Source organism: Kogia breviceps, chromosome 13 (assembly GCF_026419965.1).
Source record: "Kogia breviceps isolate mKogBre1 chromosome 13, mKogBre1 haplotype 1, whole genome shotgun sequence".
Taxonomy (NCBI): Eukaryota; Metazoa; Chordata; class Mammalia; order Artiodactyla; family Physeteridae; genus Kogia; species Kogia breviceps.
The window spans coordinates 84,412,780-84,431,931 of NC_081322.1; the positions used below are offsets into that span (position 1 = coordinate 84,412,780).

Consider the following 19,152-nt stretch of genomic DNA (forward strand, 5'->3'; position numbering starts at 1 on the left):
CGGAGAGCCGGACGGCGCTCCTGCCCAGAGCCAGGAGGCTGCTGTCGCCCCAGAGAAAAGTGGGCAGTGGTGTCCGGCCTGGCCGGGGAGGCGGGGGCAGGGAGGGTCCTGCTTCCTCCCCAGGTTGTGCTGGGAGCAGGGTCTCACCCTGGCTGCTTCCCAAGCCGAGGACTCACATCAGGGGAGCCCATGCATTCGGGGCTGGTTGTGTGCGAAAAACCCAGTAGCTTCCTGCGGTGCAGGGAAAACCCAGCTCTCCCTTCTCCCGGGAGTCCCCTTCACCCCTCACACAGGACACTTCACTTCTGGTCCCCAAACGTGGGGTGTTTCCCCCACGCCAAGCGCTTCTCTGCAATACCAGCTGAGTGTCCCACAGTGCAGTCCAATTCTGACCCCATCTACCCGGAGAGAGCGTGGGACCCCCCGCAGGTTGAGGGCTCGGACCCACGACACTGCCGCCGTCCCCCAGTTGACAGTCACTGTTAGGGCCCCGGGTCACCCACAGTTCTGTCCGACTTAGCTGTAAATCAGGGTCCCGTGACCTCTTCCCCCTTTGGATTCAAGTGCTTTGCTAGAGCGGCTCAGAGAACACAGGGAGACCTTGATTTGTTCAGCAGTTTATTAGAGGATGTGGCGAGGGATCAGGAGAACAGCCAGAAGAGGAGACACACAGGCGAGGACGGGGAGGGGCCCGGCGCAGGAGCTGCCGTCTGCATGGGGCTGGGGTGCGTGGGTGCGCTCGCCCCGAACCCCGGCTGCCGGGGTTCAGATGGACACTCCACCCCATCGTCGGCACGAACCCCAGCTTCAGCCCTTCTCCCTGCTCAAGAGAACGGAGGCAGGGCTGAAAGTTCCAAGTCTCTGATCCTCACGGCTCCGTCCTTCCTGTGGCCAGGAGCCGTCCCGGAGCGCCGCTGGGGCCACCTCGCTGAACGGAAGACACTCCTATCGCTAGGAAATGTCAAGGGTTTCAGGGGCCCCGTGCCAGGAGCAGGGCGGGTGCGGGGAGACCGAGATACAGTTTCTACTATCTCGCTCAGCGCCCGGCCTGGGCGTGCGGAGGCCCTGCCTCGGGGAGCTCTGCCCCCAGCCCTCTTCCTTCCCTCCCCAGCAGCGAGGCTCGGTCCAGGTAGGGCGGGGCTTTGCAGAGCTGCAGCCCCCTGAGGCGGGCTGTATCTCCAGGCCAGCCGGTGGCCTGCTCCCATCGTCCGCGGAGTGAAGAGGCGAGAGTCCCGGGAACGAGACGACGCACTGGCAGCCCCTGCATCTGTTATCTGCCCCCCCCCGCCCCCGCGCCCCGTGTGCACAGGGAGGGACCCGGGCTGGATGTTGGGCTGCGGTGGGGAGAGGGGGAGGTGTTTTCTGCCCGTGGCTCTTTGAGGTCTTCTCTCGGCGTCTCTGGCCGGGGCCCGTGGAGGTCTGCGCCCAGACTGCACCCTTGGCCACTTTCCTGGGGATTTCGGGGTGTCTCACAAGTCCAGCCGCCGGGAGCCCCCCCGGGGACGCGGTGAAGCTGGGCGAAGTCCCACGTGGGTCCCAGAGAACGCGGTCGTCCTACGTCGGGACGAGGAGGTAGGGAGACGGGTCCGTTTGGAGGGCTTGGCTCTCCCGTCACCCCAGCCGGACCCTCACTGCCCGCTGCATCAGATGCTCATCACAGGTCGTAGGTCCTGCAGCTGTGCCTGGAGGCCCGCGTGCCGTCTTTGGTTTATCTGGAGGGTAAGGGGTTTTAAAGTCGGTCGTCCCTTTGGAAGAGGCTGCGGGGACGTTCCTGGAGCCCCTGCTCGCTGCTCGTGCGCCGTGAACGCCAACTCAGCAGAATTAGGCCCTCGGCCCAGGGGACTCCGTGGCCCAGCAAACCACTGGGCCAGACAGCCCCCCCGCCCTTGCCTGAAAGCCGTCCCGCAGGGTGAAAGATTATCTCCAGCTGGTTGGCTTCCAGGGCTGTTATGCTTAGACAGCAAGTTGATTTCAGACCAGCCCATTGCACGGCAACCCACAGGAGACACCGACCCTGGGCCCCGTGGCCGAAGAGGTCCGGCCAGAGCTGAGGGCGGTGGTTCAGTCATGCTCACTGTGGACGACGTTCTGCAGCAGGTCGGGGAGTTTGGTCGGTTCCAGAAGCAAACGTTTCTCCTCCTCTCTCTGCTCTCTGCCGCCTTCGCCCCCATCTACGTGGGCATCGTCTTCCTGGCCTTCACCCCGGACCACCGCTGCCGCAGCCCCGGGGTGCCCGAGCTGAGCCGTCGATGCGGCTGGAGCCTGGCCGAGGAGCTCAACTACACGGCGCCGGGCCCCGGGCCCGAGGGCCAGGCCTTCCGCCGCCAGTGCCGCCGCTATGAGGTCGACTGGAACCAGAGTGCCCTCGGCTGCGTGGACCCGCTGGCCGGCCTGGCCGCCAACAGCAGCCTCCTGCCTCTGGGCCCCTGTCGCCACGGCTGGGTGTACGACACGCCCGGCTCCTCCATCGTGACCGAGGTACGAGCAGGCCCCGCGCTGGGCCCAGCCTGTGGGTTTCAGGGCCAGGGAGGAAATAGGTGGCGAAGAGTCCGAGGTGCAGCTCCACGTCGGGAAAGAGGGAGCGGGGCTGTGCTCGCTGAACTCCAGCATCAGCGGGCTCCAGGCTGGGCCCTCGGGAGTCTTCCCTTGTTTCACCCTCCACAGACTCTGGGTGTTAAAGGAGGAAACGGAGGAGAGACCATCGAGAGCCCGGCTGAGCTGGGTTGTTCGGACGCGGGTCTCTGGGGAGACCGGGGCTCCTCTTCTCTCTGCCCCGCTGGCTCCTCGGCAGACCTGCAGAATTCACCTGGGGTCTAGCGTCCCCACTGTTAGAATTGTGAAGCGCCCCCCATCCCTCCCCGCACCCCATCCCCCCACCCACCGCTGCATTCAAGAGCCATGGACACGTGACAGCTAAACACTGGCCCCTGAGCTGGGCGGAAGCTGCCCCGGAGTCAGACAGAATCCCAGCCATATGCCCCGGATTGGCTGAGCGAAACCGAGCAGGTTACTCAACCTCTCTGAGCCTTAGTTTCCTCGATGATAATGCCCTGCCTTCACAGGGGTCGGCACGAAGGAGCTGAGCAGACAAGCCGAGCTACGCTGGGTGTCCCCCTGCCGGCCCGCGGGAGAGGGGATGGTGGCAAAGGCTTGGCCTGCACAGTTTAATGAGTGATCTGAGCGTTTTCTTTGCGAACATTTTAGTAAAAAGGCACCAGGTTTTTTACTCCTTCACGGACCCTCTGGAAAGTGTTGTACCGTGACAGGCGTGGGCACTTGGGAACTGGCCTCAAGGTCACGTGGTGAAGCCGCAGACCCGAACTATGCAGAGTCTGTCTGTTAGCAAAGCTCGGTTTCGGTGAGGGTGCTACTCGCCTGAAACGAGGGAGCTGAGTAGTCTCAGCATGAACACGTCCGGGCTCTTGCCGGAGAAAAGCGCCGTGTCCGCTCCTCTGGCCTCACCAGCTCACTGTCTCGAGGAGGGCGGGGGCCGGAGCGGGGAGTTTCCCCCCGGGGGGGGGGGAGCAGGTGCGGGTGCTGTTGCACGAACATCTGATCTCCAAGGCATCCTCCAACGATAGATGTCCAATTGGAAGACTCATCTCCCAGGGACACTGAATTGTCCACTATTCTCGCTGGGAATCTAGAAACAGACCAGGACGGGGAAGTATCGTCCTCTGTGGCTGCAGAGTACACTCTGCTTGGAAGGGATCAGGTGCAAGAATTCATCCACTCACTCCTCCCTCTGCGCGTTCAGTAAGTGTATTCTGAGCTTTTCCTCTGTTCGGGCACTGGGTGTGATGCCAGGAGGGAGACAGAGAAGGAACCTGTGAGGTTTAAGGAGTTTGCAGTCTCCGGGGAGTGAGGGACAGATGGCAGTGGTGAGAATAAGACCGGCGTCCCGGACCGTGTGTGTGGGAGATGCGGAGGGGCCGGTGGGCTCTAAGGAGGGGGATCTTAGCTACTGAGCTGATCACGGGGGTCTTCCAGAAGGAGGTGGCATTTTTTTTTAATTGAAGTATAGTTAATGTACAATGTTGTGTTAGTTTCAGGTGTACAGTAAAGTGATTCAGGTATACATACCTACATATCTATTTTTTTTTCGGATTCTTTTTCCTTTAAGGTTATTGCAAAATATTGAGTATAGTTCCCTGTGCTGTACAGTAGGTCCTTCGGAGGTGGAGTTTGAATGGAGCCTCGGGTGGTGTTTTGAGCAGCAAGGAGGGGGAACGGAGGGGGCTGGGAAGCGTGAGCAAAGCGCAGGGGACGGGGAGCCGGTGCTTCGCTCGGACGGCAACGAGCTGTTACACTGATTGGGATCCAGGGTCCAGTAGAGGAGTCCCAGGGGAGAGTGGTGGTGCCAGCTCCCCTTCAGGCCAGAGCACCGAGTCCCAACGCAGGTCACCAGATAAAATACAGGACGCCCCTTAAATGTGAATTTCAGGTAAACAACAAACACGTTTTTAGGATAATTAAGTCCCGGATATTGCACAACATTTGATACAGATGTTGTGCAATACCTGGGAATTCAACGAGGCTGGGAATGCAAATTCTGCGGGGGGCGGACTTATACTAAAAAAAGAGTTGTTTATCTGAAATTCCAATTCAACGGGGCACCATGTATTTTTTTCCCCTAAACCTGGCCACCCTGCCTTCGTGCCAAACAAGGGAGCTTGTGGTCAGGCAGAGGAGGAAGTCCATCCTCGCTGGACCTTGGGGATGGTCCAGGCGCCGGTGGGCGTGGGGCTGGGGGCTCCGTCAGGCGGGGAGAGCTTGAGGAGGCCGAGACATGAGGCCCGGCGGGACGATCTAAGAGACACAGGCCCGGCGGGGGCCGGGGAGGAGGAGGGGGCCGATTTGCCAGAGGGTCCTGGCTGTGGAGGAAGGGGAACCGGGGGGAACTGAGCTCCTGAACTGAGACTGGAACACAGGGCAGCAGCAGTGTGTGCAGCTGTGGGGGCCTGGCCAGGTGGTGGCCTGAGCGGGGCGGTGGGCTTGGAGAGGAGGGGACACAGAAGCGACTGGCCGGCTGTGGGCTTCCAGTTGCCCTACGAGCCAGCGCTGGGGAGGCCTGGGAGGGCGAGGTGAGGGGCCGTAGGGCAGAGCTCCTCTGGGGACCGGCGGAGCGTGAGGGCCGGTGGGGCCCGGCTGGAGGCGATGAAGGGCCATGAGCGCGCGGGCCTCGAGGTCAGCAGCGGGGAACAATCTCCCCCGGAAGGAGCGGGCTCCCCTCTCACTCTCCCTTCCCACCGCCTCGAAACCCCTTTGGCCTCCTCGCCTCACCCAAAGCTGAAGCTTAATTTGGAGGGAATTCACCTTTGTCGGTCATTTCTGCAGAAATAATCTTTAACTTGGCCTTGCCTTGGACATTGGAACCGGCTTAAGGGAGGACGATGAGGCCACCTGTTTGAATACCCGGCTCCGCTCCCCCCCTCGTCCTGGGGGCGGAGGTCAGGGTCCATCGGGGGCAGGAATGTGCCGTTTCCAATCTCGCCTGATCCCAGGGTTCACCTGGATTCCGAGCCGTGTCTGCTGAGGCAGGATCCATGGGGACTGTATTCTAACGGGGACGCTGGGTGATTCTGTGCTCGGGCGAGCCTGGTGAGAACCGTGTCACTCTATAGGTTGTATTCCCGCCACACGGCCCGGTCCCAGAGAGGTTCCAGCAGGGACGGTGACCCGGCCCGGGACACCCCATCCTGCACTCCCCCTGTGCAGCCCCAGGCTTTCCCCAGGGGCCGGGCTTGTCTTCCTGGTGGCACAAAAGTGTCCGGGGGCAGTGGCAGGGTTTGGGCGCACAGGGCCAGGCAGGCTTACGAGCCTTGCAGGTGCCTCCAGACCGAGACCTTCAGCGCAGCTGGGGGCAGAGTCCTCAGGGAAGGCCGGGTGCCCCTTCCTTGAGCTCCGTGAACACTCTGGCTTCTGCACGTCCCCGGGGAAGGATGGCACCCAGGGCACTTCAGGAAGGGTGGCAGGGACATCTTGCAAAGATGCTGACTGCAAAGAGTAGAACAAACCCAGGGCAAGAACCGGTGCCCTGCGGCTTTGGTGAAATCTAGAACGCACAGAAAGTCGTCTTGGGCGAAGCGGGCGGAGGCCGCAAAGCGGCAGCCGCAGGTACAGACCTGGGACAGCTGGGTAACGCCCAGGAGTGGCCTCCCCCCGCGTTCTGCTGACACGGACCAGACGGCAGCAAAGCCAAAGATCTGCAGGAGAAGCTTCCTGGCAAGGGCGTGTTTTCAGCTGAATTTTAAAGGGAATAAACACCTGGACCAGCAGAGAATGGGAGTGACTGGGTATCTCATCCCGTCTCTCAGATCTGAGCTACTCCTGCGAGCAGACAGCGGGCTCTGGGCATGAGACAGATGGTAGCGCGAGCTCAGTATCAAGTTTCTGAAAGTCCAGTGGTAGCAAGGGGTTTTACCTAATATTGTATTTTTAACAGTGCTCATGACGGATCTCCGGGACCGGGAAAAGGGCAGGGCTCGTGCAGGCAACTTCAGATTTTTAAAGGTGGTGGGTAACAAAGCCTCCACTGACAAAGTTAAATGGTTTACTATCTACCAAACCATTTGCACATGATCTGCCCCTGCAGTGCCTGCACTAGCTCTGTGACGGCGACAGGACGGGCGCCACACACCTATTGACTGGGAGACTGAGGCCCGAAGTTGCTAAGTGACCTCCCTGCATCACACCCCACAGTGTCGCCTGCTGGGGCGGAACCGTGAATCCAAAGTGTCCCTGGACACCACCCAGCCGGTGCTGTGCCAGGAATGGGGAGGCGAGGTCCCCGGCTGCCACGCCCCAGCCCCTCTCGCGTCCCTGGGGCGCCGTCCTGCTCTCTGCACCTCTGAGCTCCAAGCGGTGATGCTCCGCACTCAGGCCTCCCAGCTTGCCCAGGCGTGTGTGGGCATCGCCACGCGTGTGCCAGGCACGGAGGGAACCCACACACACACCAGCGTCCTTCCCCAGGGGACCCGCTCCTCCCTTTGCCTAGGTCTTTCCCCCTCAATCCCTCCCTCCGAGTCTCCTGCCACCCCTGGGTCCCCCCCAACCCCCCGCGTGCTGTGCAGCACACAGGCTGCTCCCAAGAAGCTCCCACCGCAGGGCCTCTGCCTCTTTGCTCAGCAATTCTCCTGTTGACACAGCTCCATCAGTCAGGGCCAATTTACATAATTACTGGTATAATTTACATAGTTAAACATATAATTAATATGTACTTAATTAAGGGCCTTGACCAATTCTGGAAAACATTTATTTTACCACATTTCTGTCTTTGGATAATTACTTTGCTCTATTTCCTTGAGAAACCTTCCCTTTTGGCCATGCTGTCGTTTGATACCTGTCAGCGGCACTTGACAACAGCCGCTTTAGTGTGTATTGACGGTAAAGCCAAGATAAAGGTATTAGGCATATAATGACATTGACTGAGATCCACCAGAAACCTTGAATTTGTCTTATGAAAATGTGCTTAAAAGAGGTGAAGCACCTGGGGGACCCCACATTTTGTGTTGTGCGTTTACGTGGTCCGGAGGGAGGATGGACGGTGTAGTTTGACTTACACATGGTCTTGTGTTTTCGGCCCCTCCGACCGCGGTGTGACCCGCAGTTTAACCTGGTGTGCGATGACTCTTGGAAGGTGGACCTCTTTCAGTCCTGTGTGAATGTGGGCTTCTTCCTGGGCTCCCTGGGCGTCGGCTACATTGCAGACAGGTACGTAAAGGCCGATCCGACTAAACAGCATCAACACCATGGAGAGAACGGACTTTAGGGGCCAATGGCGGGAGAATGTGGCCAGTGGGAATCTTTGCGGAAGTTGAGGGAGACAGGACACGGCAGCGAGTGCTCTGGTCTTTGTGGGGCAGCAGGACAGAGGCAGGTGGGGATTTAGGATGGATTTCAGAGGTGGAAACTACATGCAGAGTGTATAGCTGGGGGGCGGGGCTGAGGAAGGGGGACAAGGGCACTGTTATGCTTCTAGCAGATGGGTGGAGGCGGGCAGGGCCAGTTTTTGAGACGGGACAGAATGGGTTAGGAACAGCCTTGGTTGCTGCTCTTTGGGGTGAAGCAGAGAGTTCTGTCTTGGAAGTGATAAGATTGGAGATGTGTTCAGAGTAGCCCGTGAGACAGAGAAGAGATGCCAAGTAGGCAGAGGGATTATGAGGTCTGGGCTGGAGTTAAATATTTGGGATTTGTCACCGGCAATTGGTATTTAAAGCTATAAACCACGTCTGAGATAAGCTAGGAGAGGGCGTATGGAGAGAAGATCCACGTGTAGAAGTTGGTGGGCAATGGCAGTGTCAGTGGAAGGTTGAAGGTAGTAAAAGATGAGAGAGTGGGTTTTTGTGTGTGGACAACACTTCCCCCCACACACCCCCGTATTCCCTTAAAGCATGTTAATTTCATCTCTACATGTGGGAAGAAGTTGGAGTGAATTTTTCAGTCACAATATATTGGAATATTTGTAGCATTTATTTATTTATTTTCAGGAGTAGATAATTTTCATGCATGAGTTTAAAATATATATATTTGTTTTGTTTCTTAAATTCCACACAAGTGAGATCACATGGTATTTGTCTTTCTCTGTCTGACTACTTTCACTTAACATAATACCCTCTACATCCATCTATACTGTCCCAAATTTATTCTTTTCTATGGCTGAGTAATATTGCATTATTATACATATATATATATATACATATACATATATATACACACACACACACACACCCCAAATCTTTATTCATTCATCAATTGATGGACATTTAGGTTGCTTCCACATATTGGCTAATTGGCTATTGTAAATAATGCTGCAATAAACATAGGGGTGCAGATATCTTTTTTTTTTTTTTTTTTTTTTGCATTACGCAGGCCTCTCACTGTTGTGGGCTCTCCCATCGCGGAGCACAGGATCCAGACGCGCAGGCTCAGCAGCCATGGCTCACAGGCCCAGCCGTTCTGCAGCATGTGGGATCTTCCCGGACTGGGGCACGAACCCGTGTCCCCTGCATCAGCAGGCGGACTCTCAACCACTGCACCACCAGGGAAGCCCCAGATATCTTTTTGAATGTGTTTTTATTTTCTTTGGAAAAATACCCAGAGGTGGAACTGCTGGATTGTATGGTAGTTCCATTCTAAATTTTTGGAAGAAACTCCACACTGTTTTCCATAGTGGCTGCATCAGTTTACATTCCCACTAACAGTGTACTAAGGTTCCCTTTTCTCCACATCCTTGTCAACACTTGTTATTTACTGTCTTTTTGATAATAGCCATTCTGACAGGTGTGAGGTGATATCTTGTAGTTTTGATTTGCATTTCCCTGATGATTAGTGATGCTAAGCATCTTTTCATGTGTTTGTTGGCCATCTGTACGTCTTCATTGGAACAATGTCTATTCAGATCCTCTGACCATTTTAAAATCTGGTTGTTTATTTTTTTGATATTGAGTTGTATGAGCTCTTTACATATTTTGGATATTAACCTCTTATCAGATATATTGTTTGCAAATATCTTCTTCCATTTGTAGACAGCCTTTTCATTTTGTTGATAGTTTTTTTTGTTGTGCAAAAGCTTTTTAGTTTGATGGAGCACCATTTGTCCGTTTTTGCTTTTGTTTTCCTCGCCTGAGGAGACATGTCCAAAAAATACTGCTAAGACTCATGTCAAAGAGCATACTGCCTATGTTTTCTTCCAAGAGTTTTGTAGTTTCAGGTCTTACATTTAAGTCTTTAATTCATTTTGAGTTTATTTTTGTATATAGTGTGAGAAAGTAGTCTAGTTTGATTCTTTTGCATGTAGCTTTCCAGTTTTCCCACCATCATTTATTGAGGAGGCTGTCTTTTTCTTATTGTATATTTGTGCCCCCTTTTTCATAGATTAATTGACATATTAAGTGTGGGCTTATTTCTGGGCTCTCTATTCTGTTCCATTAAGCTGTGTGCCTGTTTTTGTGCCAGTACCATACTGTTTTGATTACAGTGGCTTTGTAGTATATTTTGAAACCAGGGAGTCTGCTACCTCCAGCTTTGTTCTTCTTTCTCAAGATTGTTTTGGCTATTTGGAGTCTTTTGTGTTTCCATACAAATTTTAGAATTATTTGTTCTACTTATGTGAAAAATGTCATTGGTATTATATGGTATTGTATTGTATTGAATTCAATACATTGTATTGAATCTGTAGATTGCCTTGAATGAAGTATGGTCATTTTAACAATATTAATTCTTCCAATCCATGAGCACAGTATATCTTTCCTTTTTTTTGTATTGTCTTCAATTTTTTCATCAGTGTCTTATAGTTTTCTGAGTACACATCTTTTACTTCCTTGGTTAGATTTATTCCTAGGTATTTTATTCTTTTTGATGCAATTGTAAATGGGATTGTTTTCTTAATTTCTCTTTCTGATAGTTTGTCATTACTGTATTAAAATGCAACAGATTTCTGTATGTTAATTTTGTAGCCTGTAACTCCTGAATTCATTGATTAGTTCTAATAGTTTTTTTGGTGGCATCGTTAGGACTTTCTACATATAGTAACATGCCTTCTGCAGTGACCGTTTTACTTCTTCTGTTCCAATTTGGAGTCCTTTCTTCTTTCTTTCTTTTTTTTATTCCTTCCTTCCTTTCTTTCCCTTCCTTCCTTCCTTCTTTCATTCGTTCCTTCCTTTCTTTTCTCTCTTTCTTTCTTTCGCTAGGACTTCCAATATCATGTTGAGTAAAAATGGTGAGAGTAGATATCCTTGTCTTGTTCCTGATCTTAGAGGAATTTCTTTCAGCTTTTCACCACTGAGTATGATGTTGACTGTGGGTTTGTCATATATGGCCTTTATTATGTTGAGGTATGTTCCCTCTATGCCTACTTTCTGGAGAGTTCTCCATTATAAATGGAGGTTGAATTTTGTCAAAAGCCTTTTCTGTATGTATTGAGATTCTGTATCTATTGAGATTATCATATGGTTTTTATTCTTCAATTTGTTAATGTGGTATATCACATTGATTGATTTGCAGATATGGAACCATCCTTGCATCCCTGAGATAAATCCGGCTCGATCATGGTGTACGATTTTTTTTTAATGTATTGTTGTATTTGGTTTACTAATATTTTGTTGAAAACTTTTGCATCTATGTTCACCAGAGATATTGGCCTGTAATTTTCTCTTTTTGTGGTGTCTTTGTCTGATTTCAGTATCAGGGTGATGCTGGCCTCTTAGAATGAGCTTGGAAGCATTCCTTCCTCTTCAATTTTCTGGAAGTTTGAACAGAATAGATGTTAACTCTTCTTTAAATGTTTGGTAGAATTCACCTGTGAAGCTGTCTGGTCCTGAGTTTTAGTTGGGAAATTTTTTTAAAAATTACTGAGTCCATTTCATTACTGGTAATTGGTCTGTTCATATTTTCTATTTCTTCCTGATTCAGTCTTGAGAGATTGTATATTTCTAGCAGTTTATCCATTTCTTCTAGGTTGTTCATTTTATTGGTGTATAATGATTCATAGTAATCTCTTATGATCCTTTGTATTTCTGTGGTGTCAGTTGTAACTTCTCCTTTTTCATTTCTGATTTTATTAATTTGAGCCCTCTGTCTCTTTTTCTCGATGAGTCTGGCTAAAGATTTATCAATTTTATCTTTTCAAAGAACCTGCTCTTAGTTTCATTGACTTTTTCTATTTTTTTTTAGTCTCTATTACACTTATTTCTGCTCTGATCTTTATAATTTCTTTCCTTCTACTAACTTTGGGTTTTACCTGTTCTTCTTTTTCTAGTTTCTTTAGGTGTAAGGTTAGGTTGTTTATTTGAGATTTTTCTTGTTTCCTGAGGTAGGCTTGTATCACTATAAACTTCCCCCTTAGAACTGTTTTTGCTGCATCCCATAGGTTTTGGATCATTGTGTGGATGACTCTTTAAAACAAGATGGCTGTGAAGGAAATGGGGAAGTGGAGAGGTGAAGGGTCCAGGAAGATGAGACAATATCATGGAGAGAGCAAGGAACCAAAGGGGCTCAGTCAAGGGCTGGACCCAAGTGCAGTGGGTGAGGCTGCCTTTGGGAGGAGACACAGGAGAAAATGGATGCTGGTACTATTATGTCTGAACATTCTTGGGTAAGAAGATGTGGGCTTCAGACAAGAAGTGTCTGTATACAGAAGTTTGAGGCAAGAAGACATGGAGTCGATAAATGAAGTAGACATGCTGGAAGCCAGGAAGGAGGATGACAGAGAAAAGCAGAGGGCTTGCTGGGCCGGGGTGGGGGAGAGATCCTGGGTGTGGGCAAGTTCAGTGTAACCACATAAGAGGTTGGTCCCTTCCTTCCCTGCCTTACTGCCAGAGAATGTGGGATAAGATTTAAAAGATCAAATCAATAAAGCACAATTATGGGATGAAGTTTTAGCAAATAATTTGACCATTTTATTCATGAAAAAGGAAGGGAAAAACGCTTTTCAATAGTTATACTATTAGGGGCTTCCCTGGTGGTGCAGTAATTAAGAATCCGCTTGCCAATACAGGGGACATGGGTTCGAGCCCTGGTCTGGGAAGATCCCTCATGCCGCGGAGCAACTAAAACCGTGCGCCACAACTACTGAGCCTGCGCTCTAGAGCCCGTGCTCCACAACAAGAGAAGCCACCGCAATGAGAGGCCCACACACTGCAATGAAGAGTAGCCCTCACTCACAGCACCTAGAGGAAGCCCACACGCAGCAACGAAGACCCAGTGCAGCCAAAAATAAATAAAATAAAATAAATAAATTTATTTTAAAATATTTATACTATTAGAACTGAAGGTTTTCCCAGAAAAACTTGTATGACCATCGATAAGACTAACTATGTAGGGAAAAGCCTGGTTTCCGGTGCCCCTGTTAATAACAATACAGTCTGTTAAATACAAAGGTAACGAGAGGAGATGAGTCTGAGAACTAGAAGAGTCACTGAGGGAGGCCACTCATCCTTGGCTGAGGCTCCATATCGCTGAGAGCGATCAGGATTCCTCCTCAGAGTGGCTTAATTAACCTCGCCAGAGCCGCTTGTCGCCGTTCACTGAGGATGGACCAGGTCAGGCTTTGAGCAGGGGCAGCGATCAACGCACTGCATGGTCCCTCAGAAAAACTGTCTTGTCTCCCACTAGAGACACTTGCTGTCCCACCGTCCCTGTGAATACTCAATGCTCACCTCACCTCGCTGTCTCCTTGCTCTGCAGGTTTGGCCGAAAAGTATGCCTCTTGGCCACCACCCTCATCAGCGCCATCTTGGGCGTCCTGACGGCGGTCGCTCCAGACTACACGTGCCTCCTGCTCTTCCGCCTGGGGCAGGGGCTGGTCAGCAAGGGCAGCTGGACGGCTGGCTACACCCTGAGTAAGCATCCTCTGGCCTGATGTTTCCACACACTGTAAGAAGCCACGGAAGTCAGGTAGTGGGGTAGAATGGGATGAAGCTGAAGGTGGAGCTGGGTTTTCTCGGGGAAGAGGATGTTTGCAGGGTCTAGAGAAAGTGTGGTCGTTCTAGCTGTATTTGCTGTCTGTGTGACTAGGGCTGGGCATGCTGTCAGGATGGCCTTCTCCTCTCTCTTTCTTTTTGTTTGAGAGACACTTAAATAACCACTTAAATGAATCAGTGTTTCCGTATCAACTAATCCATTTGGGAAAAGAAGATCACATGTGATGTGGTTACAGCGATAGGGGGTGTGCAGGAAGGGGAGACAGGTGGGAGAGTATTTTAACATTTTAAATATGAAAGAACCAGCATCTTTCAAAGTAAATACAACAAACTCAACTGGTTTGAAGGACACTAAACAGTTAGGAGAGAAGACAGAGGAAATAAAAGAAGAGATAAACATAATGATTTTTAAAAGTGACGTGTAAAGCAATGTAATTCTATATACTATTTTTTTTCAAATTTTCTCTGAAGGGTAAGACTAGAAAATGAAAAATGCTTCCTTAGAAGAAGGTAGTATAAGAAGCATCTGTGCATCCCTCCACCGGTCTGGGGCACATCAGACAGCAGTGGGGGTAATCCACATTTCTGCCATGTCTTGCCATCTCTGAAAACGACGTCCTATGGCTTGGCATCCTGAGAAAGAGTTCACTAGAGCCAAGAAAAATCATATTCCTCCCTTGAGAAACCACGAACACGCTGGTTAAGTTTAGTGAGTTCAGCACATATTTAGTGAGAGCCCAGCCATCTATATGCTGAACATGCACTACTTGGCACATGGTGAAGAGGATTAGTTTTGAGGTCAAATCTACACCCAACACTGACTGGCTGTGTGGTCTTATGGACAAGTTCCATAACCTCTCTGTGCCTCAGGATCCTCTACATGGGAATGACAAGGCTGTGAGGTAGATGAAGTGCCCCAGGTGTAGCCTAGAGGGATGCCCGCCCCATACGCCTCCCTGCAGCGTGGGCACCTGCTGCCCTTTGGCAGGCAGGGGGCGAGATGGGGTGCCAAGAGAGATAAGGCCCCCGTCCTCCTTTAAGGAGCTCAAAGGCTAGAGAGAAAGGGAGACCCACCGGGAACCCTATGTATCTGTGGTGGAGCGAGAGCTGCCCCTGGCTTTGCTCTTCCCACGCTGTCCCCACTTGCTTGTGGGTCACACACTCCCTGGTCCTGTGAACGCGGCTCCTGGTCAGTCCGCTGTACTGACTCCTCCTCTGCTCCCTGACCCCTCACCGTGGCAGGACCCAGGAGCCTGTCCTCCCCCACCCCCCAGCCTGTTCCACCTGTGCCCCCCCCGCCCCAGCCCTGCTGTCCCCTTTACTTTCAAAATTCCTCTGGAACGCCATTCATCTCACTCCTCTGCTGCTTCCACGGCTCCCAGACAGCAGCCTCACCTCACCTCCACGGTGGTCTCCCTGTGGCACCTACAGGGAGCCCAGTGAGCCTTTAATAGACGTGGGACCGCGTCACCCCTGTGCCGCAGCGGCTCTGCGTTTCCCGCCCTGGAAGCCAACGTTCTCCGCAAGCCTATGAGGCCCACTGACGGGGCGGGGGGGGGGGGGGTCCTCGTCCACAGGGCTACCTCGCCTCGCCCTTCTGTGTTCGGCTAACTCCCTCACCTCTTGCAGGTCTTGGCTCAGGTTTCATGCACAAGCTCCACCCCACTGCTCTCTGAAACTCTGCAACCCCTCCACCCTGGACTCTCCTGAATCCCCTCGGGCCATTTACCTTTTCTCTCCGCACACCGCGGGTCGCGACATGACCCGGCTGTGATTTACTCACTTGTGTGTGTCGTCCACCATCTCTCACGAGAATGCGGGCTGAGGAAGGCAGGACTCTGCCGACTGAGCTCACGATACATCCAAACACCCACAACAGGGCCAGGTCCCTGGCGGGCACTCAAAGACGGGCGTGAAATTAACGAGCGCTCCCGGGGGGTCGTGGAAAAGAGTCCAGCTCGGCCTGGAGCCGATGGGAGGAAGATTCCGGGGAAGGGAGCCCGGCAGCCTGAATCCTGCCGCGTGAAAAGGAGAACTCCAGGCGGCAGATGGTGGGGTTTCAAAAAGAGGCGGCTGGAGGAGAGCCGGGACCAAAGGACTGGGCCTCGTGGGGAGGCGGCGGCGGAAGGGCGTTGGCGGAAGGAGCCGCGGAGGCGCACAGAGGGGGCGGGCGCGCGCATGCGTGCCGCGCTGGCTTCGCTCTTCGGTGGAGCCCTCCAGGGACATCTCTCCTGTTTCAGTCACAGAATTCGTGGGCTTGGCCTACAGAAGAACGGTGGCGATCCTCTACCAGGTGGCGTTCACGGTGGGGCTCGTGCTGCTCTCCGGGCTGGCCTACGCTGTCCCTCACTGGCGCTGGCTCCAGCTGGCAGTCTCTCTGCCCACCTTCCTCCTCCTGCTGGGCTGCTGGTACTGTGTCCTCGCGGGGACCCCGTCTTCCCGGCGGCCAGGGAGGCCCGACCCGCAGGCCTGGGGCTTACAGCCATCTGTGCCATTTGGGGAGTTCTGTCACCTTCCCCGGGGCGCTGCCCTCAAACAGAGCTTCTTTCAACTCCCGTCCCCGAGATAGAGGCTGGAATGCTACGAGTCAGACAGAAGTGCACCGAGTCACAAAGTAGGCATCTGCTGTTTGCCGAGTGAATGAAGGGATGAAATGACCTTTGGGGAGGGTGCACATTAAACTGTTATGAACAAAACCTGCTCAAGTGAGCTCTTAATCTTATTAGCTGTCAGCCCTTGGCAGGGTGAAGGGAGGGGCAACTAGACAGATGAGTTTTTATTGTGGGAGAGGGAGGCGGGGGTCGGTGGGTGGGGAGGTGCGTGGTAGCAGAGAGGTTTGTGGAGACAACGATCGCGGCCATGCAGCTTTTGTCACCGTGTTGCTGAGGGCAGATCTTATCCGTGGGAGGCATCGAGTCCACCCAGTTTCTCAAAACTGCGGCTCTAAGTACATTCCCGTTCAGGAAGAGCCTGCTCCCTCCTTGTCAGTGTGAAACAAGGGGCTCTCCAGTGACGGGACCCCCTGGCTGAGTCCCGAGGGCCCGGTTGGGTGAGACTATACCTGTGTGTCTTCAGATGACCAGAGATTCCCAGTCTTTGACTTTATAACATCCCTGTCCCATTTGAAATAGACACCATGGTGTGTCTGATGCTAAAAAAATAGAAAAGTGACTATAGTTTATTTTGTTTTGGAAATATTTGAGACATGTTCAACAGCCCCTGTCTTACAAGGAGGCATCTGCTGCATCGCAAGGGGTGGGGCGTGTGGAGCATCCGTTATGTGTGAGAGATTTCCTGGGGTGGGGAGAAGGGCTGCGGGCTTCCAGGAGAGACTGGGACCCCCGCCCCACCGGATGAAGGCTACATAGGAAGCGATGGTTCTCTTCTGGTCCGTAGATCTTAGCAGGTGGCATTAAGAGCGCGAGTGACTCACGGAGCTCCTGTGTGGGCTCTCTGGGCCAGCACACAGTGGCCCCAGGTCCTCATCCACCAGACGTTTGAGGAATTCCAGTCCCAGCGTGAGGAGGGCAGGCTGCTCTGAGCACCAACATTGCTCTGATCGGGGCTTTACATCCGATGAGCTCTGGAGAAAATGAGAAGTAGTGATGATCTGTGTCCACAGGTTTGTGCCCGAGTCCCCCCGATGGCTGTTATCGCAAAAGAGAAACACTCAAGCAGTAAAGATAATGGGCTACATAGCCCAAAAGAATGGGAAATTGCCTCCTGCTGAGCTAAAGGTGACAAACTAGCAAAGGGTTTCTCCCGTCACTGAACTTTGGGTTGCATTTAGGACTTAGAGCATGCCTGTGGGGCTGCCTTGGGAGGAAGAGGGCACTGGTGACATTTGGGGTGATGGGTGTGGCGGACAGCCATGCGAGGACCGACCCCGGGGCGGGGGCCAGGAAAGGGGGCTCTGACGGCGTTTCCTGCTCACGGCGGCTTGGATGCAGCTGACGCCCTGACTCCTTCCTAGATGCTGTCTCTGGAAGAGGATGTCACTGAAAAGCTGAGCCCCTCGTTTGTAGAGCTGTTCCGCACGCCGCGCCTGAGGAAGCACAGCTTCATCCTAATGTGCCTGTGGTAAGGGGCCTTTCCGACGCCTGTCCCCGGATGGAACTGGTGGGCTTACCTGCATACCCGGCTACCAGTGAAAGACGGTGGAACAACTCGGGTGGAAAAAGGGAAGCACGAAAAGAAATTTCCAGATGGTTTTCCAGTGGTCAAAGAGCCCTTAAATAGACACCTGATTTCTCCCTTGACGATTGCATAGTAGAGGAAGGGCCTCATTTTATTTTATTTTATTTATTTTTTTTTTTTGCGGTACGCGGGCCTCTCACTGTTGTGGCCTCTCCCGTTGTGGAGCACAGGCTCCAGATGCGCAGGCTCAGCAGCCATGGCTCACGGGCCCAGCCACTCTGCGGCATGTGGGATCCTCCTTGACTGGGCCACGAACCCGTGTCCCCTGCATCGGCAGGCAGACTCTCAACCACTGCGCCACCAGGGAAGCCCTGGGGCCTCATTTTAGTAAGAAGAAATTCTTACATAGGAGAGGTCAACAGTAAGCTGGACGGAGGGTTCTCAAGGTTGCCTCAAATCCCACACGTCTCATCTTTGGGGAGTAGCCGAGTCTTGACATAGCGTCAGAAGGTGGATGAGATGTCAGTGGCTCCTGGTTTCAAGGAGGAAGAGCCCTTCCTCTCATCTAAGACCTTTATAGACCCCGATGAGAGTATCCGTGCTTTTTTTCACCCCCAGATTAGGAAACTCACATCCACATCCAGATTCAGCCATGTACCCCCGCACACCCCCTGGGCTGCATCCACCTCCCAGGTAGCTACCTGGAGACGGGGTCTCCACGCTCTTTCCTGAAGCGGTGCCGGGTCAGCCCCCGACGTCAGGGCTTTCTCCTCAGCACGAGGGAGGTTATTCAGTTACTCCCCGAATACCTGGGCTGCGTAGCTGGACCCCGGGCTCCCGTTCCCCTGGAGTCGCTCTACCGCCCTGCACTTGTTTGCCCTTCCATGAAATAAGGGTTCCAACTCAGAGGGCAGCCCCTGGCACCCTCAGTAAATACTTGCTGAAGGTTGAATGAGTGGCCACTGTTGCACAGAATCCATCCCAGGCAAACCTCACCCTGTCCAGGCAGCGCCGGTCACCGTGTCTCCGGGCAGGCCCAGGAGCCCTGTGCCCCGCTACGTGACGGGCCTCTGCAAACACCCCGGGTGCCTGGGTGCATGTCTCATATGCTCAGTGTTCGACTCAGCAATGTCTCTTCGGTGTGGAGGCCCGGGACTCTGCAGAGAGGAAGGCTTGCCCCCCTCCTATATTACTCCACGGCCCTGAGCACTCCTGTCAAGGTGGCGGTTTTGTCCCCTCTGCTGTCTTACACCCCTGCAAGCAGTCCTTGGGCAGATTTTGCTCTGTCTTGAAAGTATACTGAGGCTCTGCCATTCCTCGTCACCTGCACTCTCAGGTCCCAGTTGGGGTGTCGTGGTCTCTCGTCCTCGCGGTTGCAGCAGCCTCCCCGCTGGTGGTCTGCCCCCACTCCTGTCCCCCCAGGAACTGCTCACAAAGCAGGCAAAGGTCACGGACCGGGTCACCCCCTCGTCCACATCCTCACTGGCTTCCTAATCCACCGAGAAGAAAACCAGATTCCTTCCTAGGAGGCCTCACGCTCTCTGGCCCCTGGACTCCTTCTCCCGCTGTCTCCTCCCCTCTCTCCGCCCCCCCC

At 53.1% G+C, this 19,152-nt stretch overlaps 1 protein-coding gene across 1 annotated transcript in view; it reads left to right on the forward strand.

Moving 5' to 3' along the window:
* Positions 1 to 2,067: 2,067 nt before the first annotated feature.
* The window catches only part of LOC131767988 (solute carrier family 22 member 1), a 31,121-nt gene continuing 14,036 nt past the window's right edge, over positions 2,068 to 19,152 (forward strand). The window contains exons 1-6 of the mRNA XM_059083523.2: positions 2,068 to 2,478; positions 7,610 to 7,713; positions 13,186 to 13,340; positions 15,662 to 15,830; positions 17,044 to 17,158; positions 17,395 to 17,501. Coding sequence (XP_058939506.1) covers positions 2,068 to 2,478; positions 7,610 to 7,713; positions 13,186 to 13,340; positions 15,662 to 15,830; positions 17,044 to 17,158; positions 17,395 to 17,501 — 1,061 coding nt within the window. The remainder of the gene's footprint in view (positions 2,479 to 7,609; positions 7,714 to 13,185; positions 13,341 to 15,661; positions 15,831 to 17,043; positions 17,159 to 17,394; positions 17,502 to 19,152) is intronic.